The 20642-nt window shown below is 46.9% G+C and overlaps 1 protein-coding gene across 4 annotated transcripts; it reads right to left on the minus strand.

Annotated features, from left to right (window-relative positions):
• Positions 1-5632: 5632 nt before the first annotated feature.
• Positions 5633-12920, minus strand: LOC119361835. 4 transcript variants are annotated; one of them, XM_037626983.1, is made up of 4 exons: positions 12813-12920; positions 11935-12603; positions 6776-7256; positions 5633-6621 (listed from the first exon to the last, which is right to left on the minus strand). In XM_037626983.1, the coding sequence occupies exons 2-4, from the start codon at positions 12339-12341 to the stop codon at positions 6592-6594; spliced, it is 918 nt and encodes a 305-aa protein (XP_037482880.1). In that variant the 5' UTR covers positions 12342-12603; positions 12813-12920; the 3' UTR covers positions 5633-6591. The 4 variants fall into 4 exon arrangements, with proteins under 4 accessions (XP_037482880.1, XP_037482878.1, XP_037482879.1 ...); XM_037626981.1 differs by having other exon boundaries at positions 5635-7256; positions 11935-12385; positions 12468-12603; XM_037626982.1 differs by having other exon boundaries at positions 5635-6217; positions 6314-7256.
• Between the last annotated feature and the right edge of the window lie 7722 nt (positions 12921-20642).

The raw sequence follows: 20642 nt of genomic DNA on the forward strand, positions 1-20642 counted from the left end.
GGTGGCGGTGCGGAAGGAGAGGGCGGCGGGGCGGCGGCATTTATAGAAGGCCGGGGGGCTGCTTGCGGGAGGGGCAGAGGGAGTCCAAGGCGGCGACGGCATCGCCGGCGACGGCGTGCGGCGGCGGGACTCCGCCAGAGGGTCGGGGTCGGCCGGGGCAGCGGGCTAGGCCGCGGCCCACTCAGGCACGCGCCTGAGGCGCGGGGAGGCGGCGCGGGGCGACGGCTGGCCCGGCTCGGCTAGGCCGTTGGCCCAGTCAGGCGACGCGTTTTTTAAACTGTTTCGCCAGAACAGAAAAATCCAAAAATAAAATAAATAAAAATCCTAAAATCCCCAAAAGAATTTTCATGGTCCTCTCCTAATATTTAGAGCAACATGAACATTTTTCTGGGGCTAAAAATGCAATTTTGATAAATGCGTATTTTTCTAATTCAAATAAAATAGCAATAAAATCCAAAATAAATATTTATTTGATTTTAACATTTTTCCTCCAATATTTATTTTATTTTGGAGAAGTCATTTTATCTCCTCTATTTATTTAATATTGGAAACATTTGGGGAGAAAAACATTAAACCAAAATGATCCTCTTTTCAGATTTGAGAAAAATCAAATATGAAATTAAATGAAATCCCCAACTCTCTTCGTGGGTCCTTGAGTTAATTAGAGTTTCTAGGATCAAACAAAAATGCAAACAAAATATGATATGCATATAATGACCTATGTATAGCATTCCAAATTGAAAATTTGGGATGTTACACCTGCCACGAATAGATAATCCCTTGGCTTGAGATGAACTTAAACCATCATGAGGCACCATTAATTGTATCTTCTCCTTAGAGTTCAAAGCTTCATAAACTTCATGAAGTGTGAGAGTATCACGACTGTATAATATGGTGTCTCTAAAATTGGTGTAAGAACTTGGCAGTGAACAAAGTAATATTAAAGCAGTATCTTCCTCTTCATACTTAACATCATTGCAGCTAGATCGGATATAATCTCTTTAAATTCTGAAATATGATTCAAAACATTACCTCCCTCGGGTAACCTATGCAGGAATAATTTTTGCTTCAGATGCATCTTGCTGGTGAGATATTTAGTCATGCAAATCCCTTCCAGCTTCAACCATAGAGCGGTGGCAGTTTTCTCGCTCAAAATTTCCTGCAAAATATTATTATGAAAATGAAGTTGAATTTGTGAGAAAGCCTTACGATCCCTTCTTTTTCTCCTCATAGTCCAATCCTGAATCCTTTGCTTCCCAAAACTATCCAGTGCTTCATCATAGTTGACTTGTGCCAACATCACCCGCATCTTGACTTGCCGTAGGGTAAACCTTGTGTCACGGTCCAGCAGCGGAAGATCATACTTCATGAAAGACATGAGTAGATAAATCTATGTACACAAAGTAGTACAAGCCGGTAGAAAATTCTTGAAGAATTAATTTGCAAGCAAAGAACTAAAACCAATAGCACCTGGTAACTTTTGGAGTGGCCGTAGCAATTGAAGACCGAAGCAGTAGCTCAAATACTTCCTCCATTCCACAATGTAGTGCGCCCGCGCTTCCCAGATCCAAGTTTGGCCGTAAATTTAACCAACAAGACCGATTGCGGCGAGGACAAAAATTATATCACTGAATTCATATTGAAAATACGAATTCAACGGTATAATTTTTGCCCCCGCCGCAGTTAATCTTGATAGTTCAATTTACGGTCAAATTTAAATCTCGAGAAGTATGGACGCACTATATTGTAAAATGGAGGAAGTAACGAATATTAGTGGTTGGCTGATCTACTAGTAAAATATCCCTGGAACCCGAGCCTTGACGTGTAGATGCAGCAGCAACGTAGCGATTGATTTAAGATGCGTGAGTAGAAAAAACTGCCGGGTACAACGGAGGAAAAGGCTGCAGCTGCAGCAACTCGGCGGAACTTGTGGTCGGACGGAAAGCCAGCGAATCCTCTTGAACTCGTGTCAGCCTCAGAGTAGTAACACTAGCTACAGTGAAAAGTAAGACTATTCACAATGAAGAGTAACATACACAGATCCTTAGACTATATTACTATATTTATAGTGGGTAGTAACATAATGCGGTGTCATGTAAAAGTTTAGTTATTAGGTTATAGACTCATATTGCATTGGGACATGTGATGTTATGGTAACTAGGTAAGTTACTCAGGGTGTGTTTGTTTTCAGGGACTTTTTAGTGTAAGGACTAGAAAAAGTCCCTCTTAGAGACTTTTTAACCAAACATGAGGGAGTACTAGGGACTAAAAGTTATTTTTTGGGACTCAATGAAGAAGACTCTCAAGGAGAGTCTTTTTTGGGACTTTTTGGGACTTTTCCAACAATGTCCCTCCCTGCACCCATTACCGCGCCGCCACATGGTGTTATTTGGTTGTTATTTTTCTGTATATTAGGTGTAACATGGTTATTTAATAACCTTTAGGGGGGACTAGGGACTTTTTAGTCCCTGGAAACAAACAGGGAGGGACTAAGGACTTTTTAGTTGGGACTAGAAAAAGTCCTAGGACTTATGAACCAAACAGGGCCTCAAACTACATTTCTCCTCATTAACTCATTGCCACATAGGTAAATTTGCTGAGATGGACTCGATGTTACTGCTGAAGTTACTCCCACTGTGTCTAGTCTAACGCGCAGATAAATCGATGATGCAGCAGACCTCGTCTCAGACTCGGCGGATCGAAGCATGCGGCAGCGCACAGATGCAACCCTAACTTCTCTCGATCTCGTATGTGCGAACTTGGCTCTATATACCACTTGTTAGATAAAACGAGAATAAACGCGACACGAGAGCACATATATTTTTACGTGGAAATCCTTACGGAAGAAAACCACGGACGCAAAAAGGCACAATCACTAATGGAGGAGCATTAAAAGCACGAGACGACATGCCATCTTTGGGTGCGACTACATGGGGTATATACGAGGGCAATACGTGAAAGTCCTTGGAGGAAAAAAAAATGAGTTGTACTCGTACGCGTCATACCAACACAAAAACCCACACCGTATGCACTATGTCTAGTCCAATACAGTAGAATTTAGATCACAATTTAACACAGCGAACAGAATATGTATAGGAAGTACATCATACATGACTTGTCAAGTAGACAAGATGCAAGTGTTGTATCTTAATTAGAACTACTCCCTCCATTCCCTTATACAAGGCCACAAACTCAAAATATATCAACTTTTCTTCTTGTTAACCGGGATTATTAATATGTCCGCATGCATGCAAGGGAGAAATGAGAAGAAAGTAGCATACCGTCATTATGACTACATGCATGCAACTTTAAACAAGTTGCTACTACAAGAAAACGTCATTAAATGTTGCCTCGATTACTGTTAGTGGCCTTGTATAGATGCAAAATGTATTTTTCATAGTGGCCCTTATTAAATTCATGCTCCAGCCAACTCATCCAAAAGTCCGAACTGATGGAGGGAGGCGGGCAATATATTTCAACACTCCCCCTCATGTCTAGGCTATTTTAGTCCTTAGACGTGGGATCGATGTAGGCCGCAGAATCGTTTTATTGAATACTGCGTTGGAAGGGTCCTGAACTCAAAACCTCTTGGCTCGGATACCATATTGAATTCATGCACCAGCCAACTCATCCAAAAGTCCGAACTCATATTGTGTTGACTGAATATTGTGTTGTTGTATTGATCTGACCCAGGTGTGGGATATATATAGAGTACAATATGTGAAGAGACTTGGAGTAGGGGACAAGTCGTACATGGTTTAAACCAATCCTATCTCTAACTCCTAATCTCTAACTTAAACATAATTATACTTCTAACATTCCCCCTCAGTCGTAGCGGGAGTGAAGCGGACGATGGCGACTGAATTTGAACTCTTGTGCTCCCGTTGTCTTCCGCCACGCCATCATCAACTGCGTCTCTGATGGGTCGCCACCTAGGGCGGTTACTGCGTCCCCTTCTGGTGCCTTCCTGCCTTCTCCTCACCTAGGGCGGTTACTGCGTCCCCTTCTGGTGCCTTCCTGCCTTCTCCTCTATTCCCTCCCGCAGTCACAGCGGGAGTGGCGTCGACGCTAGTGACGACGCGGACGCTGTTGACTGGAGTTGTTGCCTATGAGTTGTTGTAGACATAACCATTAATGACAACGCCGAGGTAGCCGATCATGGTGATGTAGCCGTGGTCGAGGTAGTCGTGGTCGATGGTGTAGTCATCGTGGATGATGAAACCGCACAAAGCCGGAGGCGCAAAAAAATGCCCTATGACGGAGCTGCAGACATGGACGGTGCACCTTGCGGATGTCAGAGGGTGCCGTCGGCGATGAGTCCACCAGTTTTGCCAAGACCGGAGGAAGCCCATCGAGCACACATCGGTTTTGCCAGAACCGTGTAGCCATGTAGGGTCGTCACTGTAGTGACGTCGTGTCGATGACGCGGGCGTGCCGTCGTGGATGACGCAGTCGATGCCGTCGTCGTGACGCGGTCATTGCCGTCGTCGAGGTCGCGTCTTGCAGAAAAATCTGTCAGAGGACGCTAGTTGTCCATCTTGTGGACGAGGCGGCGGGCGGTGTGTCTGACGATGATGTTGGTGAAGATCACGTTGATGAAGATCTTGACGATGAAGTGTTGGCGTTGACACTGCAGCGGCGTGTTGGCTCGTAGCCTGGTGTAGCCGTACAGCTCGATGTCGTTCGGCACGTGAGGTGTTGGTGTAGTTGCAGATCGATAGCTTGATGAAGAATGACTCGTGCACAGGCGTGGTAGGCAGGTGCGTGCAGGTCGGCTTGGTGTACATCTTGGTGTCGTGGGTCGTGGTTGTAGGGCGCGCGCTGGAGTCGATGGAGTTGGGGAAACAGCCCTCCCGTGATCCGTGCCATGCGCTGGGCCTCTCGCCAGTCGAAGTCGCCCGGCCGTTGTTCTGCTCATGCGCGGGTGGCCGATTGGATCGGACAGCAGCTTTTGGGGCAGGATGATGGAGACGGTGTCGATCTGATCGATGGCGAGTAGACGATATGCGGCCTCCGAGAAGCCTGCGCTGGAGCCGCCGGGTACAACGTGCGCGCGGGTGTAGCGTCGAGGCCGCGTGTCGCATGAGTCGATGCCACGCGAGGCTCGAGCTCCTGGATGCGCCTTGCATGTCCATGGGCTGCATGGATGTACAGATCACGGAGTAAATTTCCTCCCGTGCGGTGCTGCCCCATGTCCTGCATGCGCCTTGGATGTCCATGGGCTGCAAGGATATGCAGAATCAGCCCGCGCGTGGATTTCCGATTGCTTGAACAAGTCCGTAGCCACCGGCTGGATGATGCGACTTGCCCGCCGCTGAAGCACCAATTTCTAGGGTTTATAACTAAAGAAAATAGTAGTATCTATCTACTGGATGGAAATTGAGAATTCGAAAACTGGATCTAATCTAATCTAGGGAAGAACCGGTCAGATCATTGATCGATCGGGTGCCGCGCCCCCGGGGGGAGGAGATTAATCTCCCCGGGGGCGGCGCGCTGCGGAAGATGTGAAGGTCTTAGGATCGGCGTCGTGAGACTAACCGCTCTGATACCATGTGGAAATTGTATGATGACTGAATATTGTGTTGTTGTATTGATCTGACCCAGGTGTGGGATATATATAGAGTACAATATGTGAAGAGACTTGGAGTAGGGGACAAGTCGTACATGGTTTAAACCAATCCTATCTCTAACTCCTAATCTCTAACTTAAACATAATTATACTTCTAACAGCGCTGTATAAGGGAATGGAGGGAATATCATGTCAAGTTTCCTCCTTGATCGCGGGAGAACCCTGTTCCTACTTTTATTTTTGAAAGAGGAGCTATATTCCCTACTTGGCAAAAAGAGAAAGAAAATAAAAATGGCACAACTAACAATGGGTCGTGTGCCAAGAAAATCCTGATACGTATGTATGTACTGTTCTACTAGTTAAACTAGCTTGAGCTCCGTGACTTCTTTATATTTTCAGCAGCTTGTGTGTTTTGTTGCTGGGGCAGCGTGTGTGCTGGCCCTCCGCGTGCTATCTTTGCGACTGAGATGCACTGGGCTTCGTTGTTTCGATGCAATGGAGCTGGGGCGTGTGCCCTTTCCCTATAAAATAATTACAATTTTCGAACGACAGAGAGAAAGGGAGCTCCATCTGAGCTTACCCTTCAAAGAAGCTCTGCACCGTCTTTTCTAAACTCTCAGTGGTATATATGTCTCCTGCTGAAGCTATCTGCAGACAAGAAGAAAACAGTCCTGAACTCGAATAGTTCTCGAAACACCTCGTGTAGTCTGGCAGAATGCAATCATGTATATGATCTCTCAGTACCTGCCGTAGCACGACATCAGGAACCTTCCAAGTTTTCTGACGATCAAAAGTCTTGTTGAACTTTGAAGTAAATGCAACCAAGGATCGGCGTTGACTGCCCCACCGAGAGTTGCGATTCAAGCAAGACTTGGCTGAAGTGCAAGCCTCTTCTGTGTAACTCTGGATCCACTTCTTGAAGAGTAACTTGAACTCGTCATCATGCTGCCTAATAATCTGCCTATCAGATAGCAGCTCATCCAACAGACCATCTGTCTTTGTATTGAAATGCTCTGTGTTGTTCAATAAGAAAATGCATTGCCGCTGCAGATCTGCACGGTATATGTTCGAACGTTCAGTGAGCACAGATTTCCAGCAAGTAATCACGTCATACAGAAGATGGCCAAATGAGCTGGAGTTGTCACCCGGGGCAAGAGTGGATTGCACTAAATTTCTGTGACTGCCAAAGGATTTCATTGAGCGTACCAGGAAACATGTCATCGGATGAATGGCACCGTCATCCTGATGCCTTTCCATATTGGACCGTATGTGGTGCTTGATATGGCCAATTAACCTCCTGAAAGCTTCCCTCATGTTGCGTAAAATATTGGGAACGAAGTCATCAGATTCACTGGAGGCAAACTTTTGAATAAGAGGAAGGACATCCATAAGTGTCTCATAGACAAGCAGCATGGGACAAATATGAGTGGCAGACCACACTGTCTTGCTAAGACAAACCGCAATGTCTAAGAGTTTCTTGATGTGGCACTTTGCAAACTGGTTGAAGTAGCCTAATTTTAATTCCTCAAATGGTCGACTCTGCTCACATAACTGCTGTTGCATCAAACAGAGGACTTGGGTGTTGGTTTTCAACATGGTGATCAATTCTTTTGTGCACTCAGAAGGATCCTTGAAGGTCCTTGTGCTTATACGAAGAATCTCTAGGACATCCGATTTATAGAAAAATCTGTTACAAAAAAAAAAGTGACCTTGGAACTGTGAGTAAAAATATTTTAGCGATTTATGAAACATTTGAGGAGACAGTAAAAATATTTTAACTATCCAACTAGAGTTTCTTACTTTGAATGGCAGAATAAATTGGCTCTATTATTAATTAACTGGCGAACACTGGCTGCGAACCAGCATCTCATCTCTTAGTTTTTCACCAATCCGACGGCTACTGCGTAGTTCGTTATGTTTACATGAGAAAGGAATTGGAAGTTAAAAAAAAATCTGACTGCTACTCTGCAATTCGTTATAATTTGAGGACAATATTAAAGTTTCATTATCAGTCCCACTACTACTCTTATGCAATTAGTTATGCTTAGATGGTAGTGTAATATAAGTTGACACATTTGAAGGATGTGAAGACAATGAACATGCTCTCCTTTGCTTCAGAAAAAATTGTTTAAATAATGAGCATGTTCTCCTTGCCTTCACTCTTTGTTTCTGAAAGCTCCCAGACTAAGGAGAAGAGATCACATGGAGATGGTCATGTGCCCACAGGTTATGGATTCGAGGTCCATGGTGAAGAGTATTTCAGGGAAAATTTCATTGTGCAGATGGTGTGCTAAAGTTTAGATGCGGAGAGGTCTGCACCTCTGCATCCACCAGCACCCATACATCAGGATGGAGTTGAGTAAAAGGAGCATTACCAAGGATGGGATGGTAGAAGCATCTGCCGATAAAACGATCAACGGCTGCTTTGATGTGTAAGGAGGACACATGGCAGAACATGCAATGTGGTTTAGAGAGAGAAAAGAACACTTCTTCAGGGATCATATCCGGAAGAAAAAGAATGCGGTTTAGGTAACAAAAACATTGGCATTATGGCTTTAGTTGCCAAATTGTGAGTCTAGAACAAATAAAAGAAAATTATGTGTTTCATCTTATTGCTGGTATTTTCTTAAAGTAATAAGAACATAAATGTAATGGGTTTATGTGATACAGCATATAGTCATAAGGTGATGTCTCAATATGTAACATTGAAACAAGGTAAGAGCCTTTGAAATACATTGGGAACCTGCTGATGGAAAAAGGCTTAGGAATAGTGATTGGATTACCCTATTGGAAAAATGGACAAAAGGCTAGATTGCTATCAAGAGAAAACCTTATCTATTGCTGGAAGAACAATCCGCATCAATTCTTCACTGACCAGCATACCTTTCTATATGCTACCCTTCTACCGTGTTCCCATTTGGGTAAAGGAGAAGATTGATATGCCTAGAGCTAGGTTCCTGTGGAGTGGAGATAAGAAAAAAAGGAAATACCAGTACCACCTGGTTGGCTGGCCACAAGTCTGTTTGCCTAAAGACCAAGGTGGTTTAGGGATTCTTAATTTGGAAGTTATGAACATTGCCCTGTCATCCAAATGGTTATGGAAGTTGTTTAATGATGAGGGTCCTTGGCAATACATTCTGACCAAAAAGTACCTACCCACCAGACCTTGGGCCAAGTGACTTCAACACCTGGAGATTACCATTTTTGGCAAGGTCTGATGGAGATAAACAAACTGTTTTCAGGGTGCTGCGGGATTAATGTGGGGAATGGGGGAAAAAACTAGATTATGGGAATACCGTTGGACAGGAGATTGCAGTCTGGCCACTTCCTTTCCTAGGCTGTATAGCATTTCCCTGGACCTCAAGTCCTCAGCATCACTGTGAAGGAAATGTTTACTAGAGGGTTTCACTCCTTCAAATTTAGAAAGGCTCTGGTGGGTGAGAAAATGACACAATGGGTTGGGCTTAAAAAAGATTGTACTGATATTTCCCTTGCTGATAAAAATGACAAGCTTGCTTGGCTCCTCTGTGCTTCAGGACAGTTTTGTGTGAAATCTTTTTACTCTGTTATGCTAAATTTTGAGGTGGTGCCTTACTCTTCTGGAAGATTAAAATCCCTCTGAGAGTCAAAACCTTTGTTTGGCTACCTCTGAGGGGGAGAATTCTTACCAAAGATGTGTACCTGAAGAGAGGGGGCAAATGCAAGCCTCACTGTCATTTTTGTGGGGAAGTGGAAACAATTACTCATCTTTTTTTACTGTCCTATTGCCAGATATATCTGGAACATTGTTAGTTGTGCATTGGGATCAGTTGTCAGTTTAGCAGTGTTTCTGAGTTCTGACAGTATATAAATAAAATAACTGGCTCGGGGGTATGGGAAAAATAAACAGAGATTTGATGGCTGTGGGTGTTGCAGGTGTATTTTAGGTGCTTTGGAAAACCTGAAATCTTGCTTGTTTTCAAAATCTGTGATCGATCGAGCCATGTGAAGTTATTTACCGAATTTGTCACTAGATTGATTGTTGGACCTCCTTGCAGGGGATGGAAGATGTAAACCTAGAAGTATTTTGTATAGCACCCCGTGTGTTACTTTGATCTGATAAGGTTGAGAATCGAGAAAATATGAAGCTCATGACGACCAAGTATTGTTTCTGGACAGAACAGTTTCAAAGTAATCACAGTGACAGTATGAAACATTGCTATATAAACAAGTTTAATGTACACTATTCCGTAGAGCTAATATGACATGAAACGGGGCCTTTCCAATTGAAAGAAGACCGATGTGTATGTTGCCCTGATTTTTATGTATAGGTCTGGCATGCAAGAGGATGGATCCTAAAATCAATTACTAGCTGATGGTATCGTAACCCGTGTATTATCTTTCTTCAATTCCATTCCACTAGGATAATACAGAACGAGTACATATTAAGAAACCATGTTTTAGTCAACATACAAACATGGAGAAAGCTCATAGCTTATGTTTGTTGAGTTTGGTAGTACTTATAAGATGGTTTATGTAGATATTGGCTATTCCTACTATGTCCGTTGTTCACTAATAATGCTATATTTAAGAAAACTATACTGCATTGTTTTGTTTGACTGTCATAACATCTGAATATTATTTGTACCCCCAGTTATAGTTGTATTGTCAAATACATTAACCGATGTGCTTTCTGCTTTCTGCAGAACTTTGACTAAATGGGAAAGTGAACAAATGCAAGAACTATCCTTCCGTATGTAAAATGACCTGGCAGTTCTCCTGAGAAGGTTATTGTTATGTTATATCGTAGATTATTAGGTGATCTCTAATTAATAATACAATAACATCACTCGTTATCACATTTCATCTTAGATTGCGTGTCTATGTACATTATTAAAACACCACATGCACTTTTTAGTTACTAACTTGGATCACTTTCCAGATGCATCTTGGATGAGAGGAATAAGAAACAGAAAATTTGGTAGCTTTTTTCTGAGAGAGACAATCTGGTAGCTCATGTTTGGACATACTCTTACAACTATATGATAAATTGCTGCAGGATCATATAGGGTAGAATGTAAGATTGGTGCCAACTAATGGAGGCTGGTGTCTTGAGCAAAGACATGGATGTTGTGCGAGTACATGTCATGAGCAGGGCAAAATTGTTGGCCACAGTGAGTGGAGGCTGGAATGAAGTAGCTCAAAAAGTAAGGTAATTGCCAAAGTGCTAAACTTCTGAGTGCCTATTCATTATATTTTGTTATAGAAGAAAACTAAACTAATTTACATGAGACCAGAATATTATGTTATAGAGGAAAACTAAACTAATTTACAGAAGAAACTATCAGTTTTGTAATATTTATCTTTCAGACTGTATAAGTTATAGAATATTTTGATTCATCTTCAGGATGCCTAAGCAATTTTAACAGTTTGGTTGCCGCATCTTCTGTACAGTGAAATATAGGATGCACGGGTCACAAAACAAACTGTAATGTGAAATAATTAAACTTTGAAGAGCTTATATCCAAGTCCCTATATTCATCCTTCTAGTTTGGTCATTACCTTCCCCGCGAGTTGAGATGATATATTTGGGAGTTTCAAAGTAGGAAAAGACATGCGTGCTCACTAAAAGGTCAGTGATGTGTGGCCATAACAAGAATGGAGGACTTGGCGTTTCTAATTTTGGGACAAAAACGTAAGCATAACTGACTTAGGGATATTTGATTTATCTATTAGGCCCCAGAGAAGCACAGCTGTTAAAATACTAAATAATCGTACCAACAGTTATGCATTGGGGAAAATGCGCAAAATGTCAATATATTCGTGTGGAAAACAGTGCATAACAAAATTCAAAACAGGGAATAATTTAACAAAACAAATGGCCTTGGGGAAAACGTGTCTTTGGAATCTAGTCTATGCCAGGTTGTTACTCTTTGCTTCTAAATTGTGTTGTACTCCCTCCGTTTTTTTAGTTTGCATATAAGATTTGGTCAAAGTCAAACTTTATAAAGTTTGACTAGCTTTATAGGAAAAGATATCAACACTCACACTATGGAATCAACATTATTAGATGCATGATGAAATTAGCTTTCATAACGTATAACTTTAGTATTGTAGATGTTGATATATTTTCTACAAAGTTAGTCAAACTTTACAAAGTTTGACTTTGACTAAATCTTATATGCAGACTACAAAGAAACGGAGGGAGTACAATGACGGTCCGAGTCTACTTTGTACAGAGGGAGTAGTTGTCATTTCCAAACAAATAATAAAAAACGCCATGAAGAAGGAATATGTGTTTCTTCAGTGCCGGAGGGAAGAAAAATGGAATACATACTGCCAGTATCATCTTTAACCCAAGTAATAAAACAAATTTGTGGATTTACCTGCTCAATGTATGTGAGTTGGCCGAGAATGCTTGGAGTAGCACTTGTTTGTAATCAGATCCAAAAGCCACTTGACAATTGCAGATGATGCCCTCTAGCTGGTCCAAAGAGCCCGGCAAGATGAGTCGGGCACGGCCAGGGTCCATGTGGGCATGTGACCGATAGTGAAGCTGCCGCACGTTGCTGCTGGTTGGAGTTGGAGTGTCGTCGCCATCACTAGATGCATAGCCGTCATGGCTGCTGCTTTGGGAGTGGCACCCGCTGAGGGAGAAACAGCAGACGATGGTGTCTGCCTGGATCGAGTAGGGGGGCTGCTCGATGGACCGGAGGAGGTTCTTGGTAGCAGCACACACCTCGCCCCTGTCCCATAGCCTCAGAATGCAAATTTCCTCTTCAAGACGTTGCATTGCAACAGCTAGCCTGGTTCACTGAGCTTTGGGATAGCCAAGCACTGCAAGAGAAGGAAGCGGCTGCAGATTGTAATCTTTGAAGCGTGGTGAGTGGTGACAGGGCAGCACCAAGAAGGGCCATACAAATACAAGGCCTAGTGGCCAGGAGGGGCAATCGACGCGCGGGTATCAAGGTGCTGCTAGTCCGTCGTCGCCGATGGGCAGCCGGCCGGCTGTACATGCGCCCCAGCGATAGATCCTCCCCGCAGCCGAGCGAGCACTGAGACAGAAAATTCGGAGAAAATCTTCCTTAAAAAGATGAGATGGATCAACTGACGCAGCAACAACGAGTAGCCGAGGAATGGAAGATCCGACAGAGAGGGCGAGAGCTTCAAGCTTCAAACCCCCAAAGCTAGCCCCAAGCCGAAAGATCCCCCAAAAATGGGAGCAGCAAAAGGGGAAGGCGGGGAGTGAGGGCGGAATCAGTACCTCCAAGTCGGGCCTCCCGGCCGGCGTATTTGCGGCGCTGCGCCTGAATCGCTCGCGACGGCGCCCCGAGAGAGAGGTGGAGCACCCTCGGCGAGAACGGAGTGAGGCGTGTGAGGGGCGAGGAAAGGGACGACACAGGAAGACAATGTTTTTTCGGGCCGTGTGGACCCCTTGGCCGTGGCGCTAAGCCGGGCCACGTAGATACAAGGAATTGTTTTTGATAAGTAGCATCAGTAGAGACACAAGCGCTCATATATACGCGTATACATTCACCTCTATGAATGCACACACGCACACCCTATTCATATGAGCACATTTTTTTGCATGGTAATACGTGTCTCATTCATATTATAAAGAACAAAGTACAAATCACGTAAAGACCGACATGACAAAACTGAAAAGATAGCAGAACATCTCGGAGCTTGACACCAACGCTCGTCAACTGCCTCCGGAACCACCACAGCAGCCACCGAAGAAAAAAATGACGAATCACCACCTCACCCGAGCTCGACGCGGCTCCATCGGTGATATGCAGCTTTGCGGACCTCCAAGGTGGCTCACCAAAAGTGAAGCCCTTACCGTTGAACGAATCAGACCGGGGCAACACCCCGGATACGCCATCAAACTCCAGATCTAGCACCCCACCACGACTAAGACGCCGAAGAAGGAAGCCATATCTGCCATCCACGAACCACGAGCCCAGTAGATATTCCGTCTTCCAGATGTCGTCGATGCAGACCACAATCTGCATCCGCTCCTGGACTACCTCCCAAGCTCCACGTCGACGCTGGAGCAAACGTCGCCACAACGGCGGAGCCCGAGGACACAGGTCCACCTCGAGGATGCCGTCGCCGCCACACCATCCTTGCTTGAACAGACTGGTTTCCAAATCCATCCCCGACCATAGGACCGATGGCCTCGTCAGGGAAGGATCCGAAGATTCTTTATTCAGCGTCGCCATCGTCGTCACCGAAGTAAAGACGATGAACAACCTAAAAACCTAAACTATAAGGGAGTAAAATCAATCCACACGTGTGGATCCGGCAGCCCCCCTCACCACCGACGACTGAGGTCGCCGGCGGAGGGGAGCCACCGGAGAACAGCGTTGGAAGATCGGCCCTGGCGACGGCTAGGGTTGCAGCCGCTAGGGACAAGAGGAACACATCCATATGAGCACCTCTGAGAGACTAAGCCGGCATATCGTCTTGAGATTTACGAAGTCACCGTAGGCGCCTCGTCGTCGACGGAAACGTCTCCTCCCACTGAAAGCGCATCGCCGAAAATCCTGAAATAAATTCATGAATAATGCGAGCACCAGGATTTGAACCCTGGTGGGTTGAGGATACTACTGTACACCTAACCATCTCAACCAGAGGTTGGTTCGCTGGTAAGAAGGAATTAACATGTACTAGGATGCCCCACTGAACACATGACTTGTACTTGGTTGTTAAATATTTGAAATGTAAAGAAAACCCGCCGTGTTTAATGTTTGCATGAATGTCGTTCGTCTATGTAAATTATATCCGAACTTGAATGAAATCCGGCAGTGTTTGCATAAATTTCGTTTAGTTAATTTAGATTTGACCCAAACCTTAGTGTAATCCCATTTAAAAAATAGGATCACCCAGTAGGGATCAAATCAAATTAAAAGCTAGCGCTAGATAAGGATGCTGGAAGAATCACCCCGAAAAAAAGGAGCTAAAAGAGTCACTTGGTTGCTAGCAGAGGCCAAGAAAAGCAGAGGGTTCGTTTTCGGAAGCTGACCTGGCAGGTGGAAAGCCCTGCCTTTTGACCAAGGTTTCGGCCTCTCCGATCCATCAGCGATGTAAACGTGAGGGTCACTTTTGACGGCGACGTGAGGTGACAACACGGGGAGGAAGATTCTCCCGGTGCGCAAATTTTACGGGTAGCATTTTAGTTTTTTTTAACTCAGTACAGACGTAAGCGCTCGTATACACGCGCATACACTCACACACACATGCACATCCTATTTCTATGAGCACCTTCGAAAGACTGAACCAGTATATCATCTTAAATTTAAGAAGTAACTGTAGATACCTCGTTGTCGACGGAAATGTCTTTTTCCACTGAATGCACATCGCCGAAAATTCTGAAATAAATGCGAGCACCAAAATTTAAACCCTGATGGGCTAGGGATACCATAGTCCCTTTAACCATCCAACCAAAAGTTGGTTCGCGTCCAAATTTTCCTTGCTACAGTAACTTGTACTCCCTCCGTTCGGAATTACTTGTCGCAGAAATGGATGTATCTAAAATACGTCTAGATACATCCATTTCTGCGACAAGTAATTCCGAACGGAGGGAGTAAGTAGTGCAACATGCTTGTGTGTGGAGGTGAGCCAGCAATTACCTTTGCTACGGAATAAGAAATACCCGTGCACGATCGACGCGTATCCTCTGCGTTGCGGTCGCCTGGTTTTGGATGCTGTATCTGGTTTCGGTTTTGGAGTATATGATAATGGAGCCCTTGATGATTTATCGAAATACAGTTGCGATCGATCGAGAGCGAGGCCAGTCCGCTTTCGGACGGCAAGATTCTCCCAGTTTGGTGGCCCAAACTGTGGGGTGAAGAGATAAGATCATCGTAAGTACTACTACGTACTACCACAATCTGCTGGAAAGCATGTGCATGGATGGCGCTTTCTGTCTTCCTCACAAGCAGCCTTTCTGTCTCCTATTTGATTGATTTGCATCATTTTTGTTTGATTTCCCCGTCATACCCTCCTCTGATGCATGCTAATTGGGGAATGGCCCCCTGTGTTTCTTATAGCGAACCCTTCAAAACAAACTAATACTATTTGGTAATTATGTACTTCCTCCGTAAACTAATATACGAGCATTTAGATCATTATTTTAGTTATCTAAACGCTTTTATATTAGTTTACAGAGAGAGTATTCTCTATTTTATTGTTTGGAAGCAATCGCAATGGACCAACAGAAAACCACGGAGTATTATGAATCAAAAAAATCTTCTTGACTACACTAGTGCACAGTGCACACCAAGAAATCAATCAGCAAATGTGTACCCTGGGGATGGAACAGACCCTAGCGCTCCCGCGCAGCTTCTCGGCGAGCGTCGGGTGGCATCCATTCACCTCGATGTATCTCAACGACGGCGGCATGGCGTCCTCCGGGAATGCATGGAACTCGCCGCAGTCCGATATCTGCAGGATCTCCAGCGATCGCAGGTTCTCCAGGAACACCCCCAATTGTCTGTCTGTCTCCTCGCATCGGCTCAGCGAAAGGTTCGCGTCCGTCTCCCCTGCGTACTTCCTGATGCTCAAGGCGCTGACCGCCAGTGCTTGATTCCGGTGCAGGAAGTCCTGGTGCAGCAGCTGGACGGCCTCCCCGTGGACGTCCAGCGTGAAGGAGCTGGATTTGGGGGAGAAGGCCATGTCCAGGTAGTAGGAGCTGCTGTCCTTCTCTATCCTCATCTTCTTCACGGTGGCCGGCACACGGGGCAGCTTCGCCAGTCTAGGGCAGTTGAGGATGAGTACATCCTGGAGGCGAGGAAATTTTTCGTCAGTCAAATCCGCGCTCCACTCGACCAAATTGGGCATGTCATCCAGCACGAGTTTCTCCAGCGACCGGAGCATGCCGGCGCCGTAGAGCCCGTCGTCGATCCGATCAATGGCGTACATCTCTTTGATGTGCAAGACTCTGAGGTCAGGCAGCTGGCTCAGGCATGGCAGCGCCCGCCACTTCCTGCAGTTTATGAGATGCAGTCGGCTCAGGCTTGCCAGCAGGTTGCTCCCCAGCCAGCTAGGCGACGATGTGCCCAAGTACCTCTGGATTTGCAGCTCCTCGATCCTACCATTTGGTTGGAGCCCCTCCAGGACTTGCTCCTGTGAGTCCGTGGAGGTGGAGCAAGTTCGTGCCCCCAGCTTGGGGAGCTCCCATTCCAGCTTCAGGGCCTTGAGAGATTCTTTATTCGCAAGCTGAGCCTTCTGAGCTTCTTCTTTGCCGGCGACGGCCTGAAGCCCCTTCACGGTGAGCGTGCCGTGGAGGAAGTCGATGCCTGCAAGCTCTTCCATGCCATGGCCCTTTCCCCTGTCGGCACAGAACTCGACGGACCCCTGGAGTCTCTCCAGCCTCCCGATGCGACGTATCATGGCAACGTACTTCATGTCCATGTCGAGGTGCCGCAGGTTCACCAAGTTGCTCATGCCATCACCCGGGAACCCATGGTCGTCATCAGTAGGTGCAGCAGCTTGGTAACAGTAGCAGGAAGGCTCCTGACAGAGTCGGGCAGACCTAGGTACCGCAGATGCTTCAGCTTGCCAACGCCTTTCGGCAACTCGGTGATGCGTGTGCCGGCAAAGTCGAGCACTCTAACGGCCTTGAGCTGCTTCAGTACATGGTTGTCAATGGCGGAAACATTAGTGCCCGAGCTTGAGTGGCCATCATCGAAAATTAACAGTGTCCGCAGCTTCTTCAGCACAGGGTTATCCTTGAGCTGTGCTAGGGCCAGACAACCTCCACCGGTCAGCGATAGGTGTCGAACACTTGGTGGGATGCAACGACTTCTTCTTCTGTTAAGATCATCGTTGCTCAACCTGAAGAACTCGGACGCCTGGAGCATCGAATGGACCTGCTCTTGGATGACAAAGCAGGTCCCGCTGCCATCCTTGGAGGTGGTTTTGAGCATGGACCTTGCCTGCAGCTCTCTGGCGCATTCTCTCCCCACATCCTCCATGCTCTGGCTGCGATCACCGTCGCCGCCGCGGATGATGCCATGTGCAATCCACATCTTGACCAACGTTTCAGGCTCGAACTCCCATTTGTCGGGGAACATGCTGCAGAATCCCAAGCAAGACCGCAGGTGCTGCGGCAGATTCCTATAGCTGGACGCGTCGATGGCGCCGGCAAGACTAGCCTCGCCGGCGAGGCCGGCGCCGTAGTACCATGATCCTACCTTCTCCAATAGTTTCTTCCAGTCTTTCTTCCGTTGTTTGTTCCTCACCATGTGGACGATAGTTTTCACCGTCGATGGCGAGCCCCTCAGCTGCTCCGCGACACTCCTGATCACACCGTCGATATCCGGAGTTTCTTTATGGGCGTCACCGAAGGCGGTTTTCTTGAGCACGAGGACGAGGTCATCGGCGCCGAGCCCATTCAGCGGGATATTGGTGCCGGCATCGAGTACCTTGGCGCAGATGGTAGCTCGGCACGTCATCAGGATCCTGCTTCCGTTGCCTCCGTTTCGGAACGGAGCTAGCACGTCCTCCCAAGTTCTCCTCATCATCATCTCCGTCCGGCCATGGCCGGACTCGTCGTTGCACACGTCGTCGAGCACGAGCAGGTACCTCCTGGAGCCGACCAGCCCGCGGACCGCCTGCTGTAGCACGCCGAAGCTCATCTCCGCGGCGGCGCATTTCTCGTCCACGCAGCTTGATCCGGGGATGGACCTCCAGATCTCGGTCAACAGCTCGGTCTGGGTGAACATGTATGGAACGCTCGCCCACACCATCAGATCGAAGTGCTTGTTGTTGATGCTCTTGTCATGCCATGCCCGCCGAGCGATCGTGGTCTTCCCGGTGCCGCTGTGGCCGATGACCGCCACGACATTCTTGTTGCTGCTGCTGCTGCTGGGCTCGTCGCTGACGTCGAGTAAAGCCGAGACGAGCCGGCCATACTCCCGCTCGTACCCCACGAATAGTTCTCGGCCCGGCGCCGCCGGTAGCAGCGGGCCAGTCGCCCGTCGTGACACGGAGCGCGAGTATCCTCGGCCCCGGCTGCTGCCGGCGTGGATCTTGAGGTTGACGAGATTCCGCAAGCTCTGCTGGATTAGCGGTAGCTCGTCCAGGAGTTCCTTGAGCCGATTGAACGCCTTGTCCCTGCCGATCAGCCGTCGGCCGGCCCTCGCCACGGAGTGAGCAACCTGAGCGACCTTGTTGTCGCGCAAGTTGGACTTGACGATGTCGTCGTAGGTGAAGTCGTCCAGGACGGACCGCACATCGTGGATGGCGTCCACGAGCCGGCCCACCCAGTTGTCCGTCCCGCCGCTGGCGGAGACGTCGTCGTCGGCGCTCCGCCGTTGACCCTGCTGCTGCACGGTCTCGACGGTCGTGGTCATGTCCTCCAGGACATCAACAAGCTGACGGAGGTGCTTGGCCAAATGTTTGAAGCTCGAGTACTTGCTGTTCAGCAAGGATCTCACCTCGCCGATGAGCTCCTTGATGATCGGCGAGAATACCCACCCACCAACCACCAGCAGCGTGCCGGCCGGCATGGCTAAGCGGTGCAGCACTCTGCAGATGGCTTGACGACAAAGCCGTGCCGGCCCAAGGATCGATTGAACCTGACAGCTAACTCCTAATAACTTATTGAGTCAATTACATCACAGGTGTCTAAACTTGGCATAAAAAGTCAGTTTAGTGCTGAAACTTGTGGCATACATTGATCTAGTTACAAAACTTGGCTTGATCGTTCATATACGGTCATAGTCACGTTTGGATACGAATAGAGGGCTGACTGGGATCGCCAGCGTGGCGACGGGCCCATTGTCAGTGCCTGTAAGGCGCGGCCAGAGGCGTGTGGCCTGGGTGTTTGCAAAAAAACCCCTGGAAGCTTTATTTTTATCATGAAAAAGCCACACGACCACATATAACCCCACGATCTGAATTTTGTATGTCTAAAATCACTAACCCACAATCCCCAATTTCATAGCAGAGTGGCGGCTCTTCCCTTGGTTCAGCAGAGCAGCTGCACGCCAGCGGCGGCAGCTCCACAGCGGCACAGCGCGGCGGCGCACAGCGGCGACGGCGGCGCCACAGTGGCGCAGCGGCCTAGCGGCGCAGTGAGGGCGGCGCACAGCAGCCCAGCGGAGGCACATCAGCGGCGGCGGCACACAGCGGCCCAACAGAGGCACAACGGCGACGGCGGCGCCACAGCGGTGCAGCGGCCCAGTGGCACAGCGGCGGTGGCGGCGGCGTTTAGCTCACGCATTTCTTCTTTCAGTACCCCTCTCTTAGACCTCTGACTGTTCTTCTCTCTCACATCTCGGACCTATCCGCCCCTGTTTCTAGATGGGAGGGACCGGCATAACCAGGATGGTGGATGGAGGAGGAAGACGAACCCTGGGCCAAGATTACCTCGGTCGTGTACTAGGGCAAGCATCAGGTAAATCCCTCTCCACTGATGTTACATCACTGGTTGTCGTTTTGTCATGACCAAATTAATGTGCGTATGTACTTAATAGTCTGCAATGTGTGCCTCTACAGGATGCTAGGACATGTGGTTATTTCAATTGGATTGACAAGCCATGGGAGGGGAGGGAAAGGACTATCATTGCTGAACTTGCTAACAAGAATGAGGTGTTGGAGAAGAAGATAATGCAAAAAGATGGTCAGATTGAAGCTGAGAAGGAGAAGCGCGGACCGGAGAAGAAGATGATTGGAAGGATGCACAAAGATCAGTTACAATCTAGCTAGAGATAGGATGATTATGCTTGCTGTGTTCATGTACTTTGAGTTAGTTGCAATCATGTTTGCTATGGCCGACAAGAAGTGATGTTGTCATTCCAGTGTAGTAGGTCATTTGGCAGTGTTGAAAATTTGTATCGACTCTTTGCTGAATTTCAAAGTATTTTGTGGCTTGTGCTTTAGAATTCCATATTACCATTCGATGAATCAGTATTTGTGCTTTAGAATCATACAACTAAAACAGAGGAAAACAATTTGTGTATGCAGTTTTTGTCAGTATGAATTCAGAGAAATGCATAAGCATCAGTTTGTCCTGCAGATTTGCATATGCAGTTTTGACATCAAAATATCAGAAAGTGCAGTTTTTGTTAGTAACACAGTAAAG

This window comes from Triticum dicoccoides, chromosome 2B, assembly GCF_002162155.2.
Source record: "Triticum dicoccoides isolate Atlit2015 ecotype Zavitan chromosome 2B, WEW_v2.0, whole genome shotgun sequence".
In the NCBI taxonomy this organism is placed as follows: Eukaryota; Viridiplantae; Streptophyta; class Magnoliopsida; order Poales; family Poaceae; genus Triticum; species Triticum dicoccoides.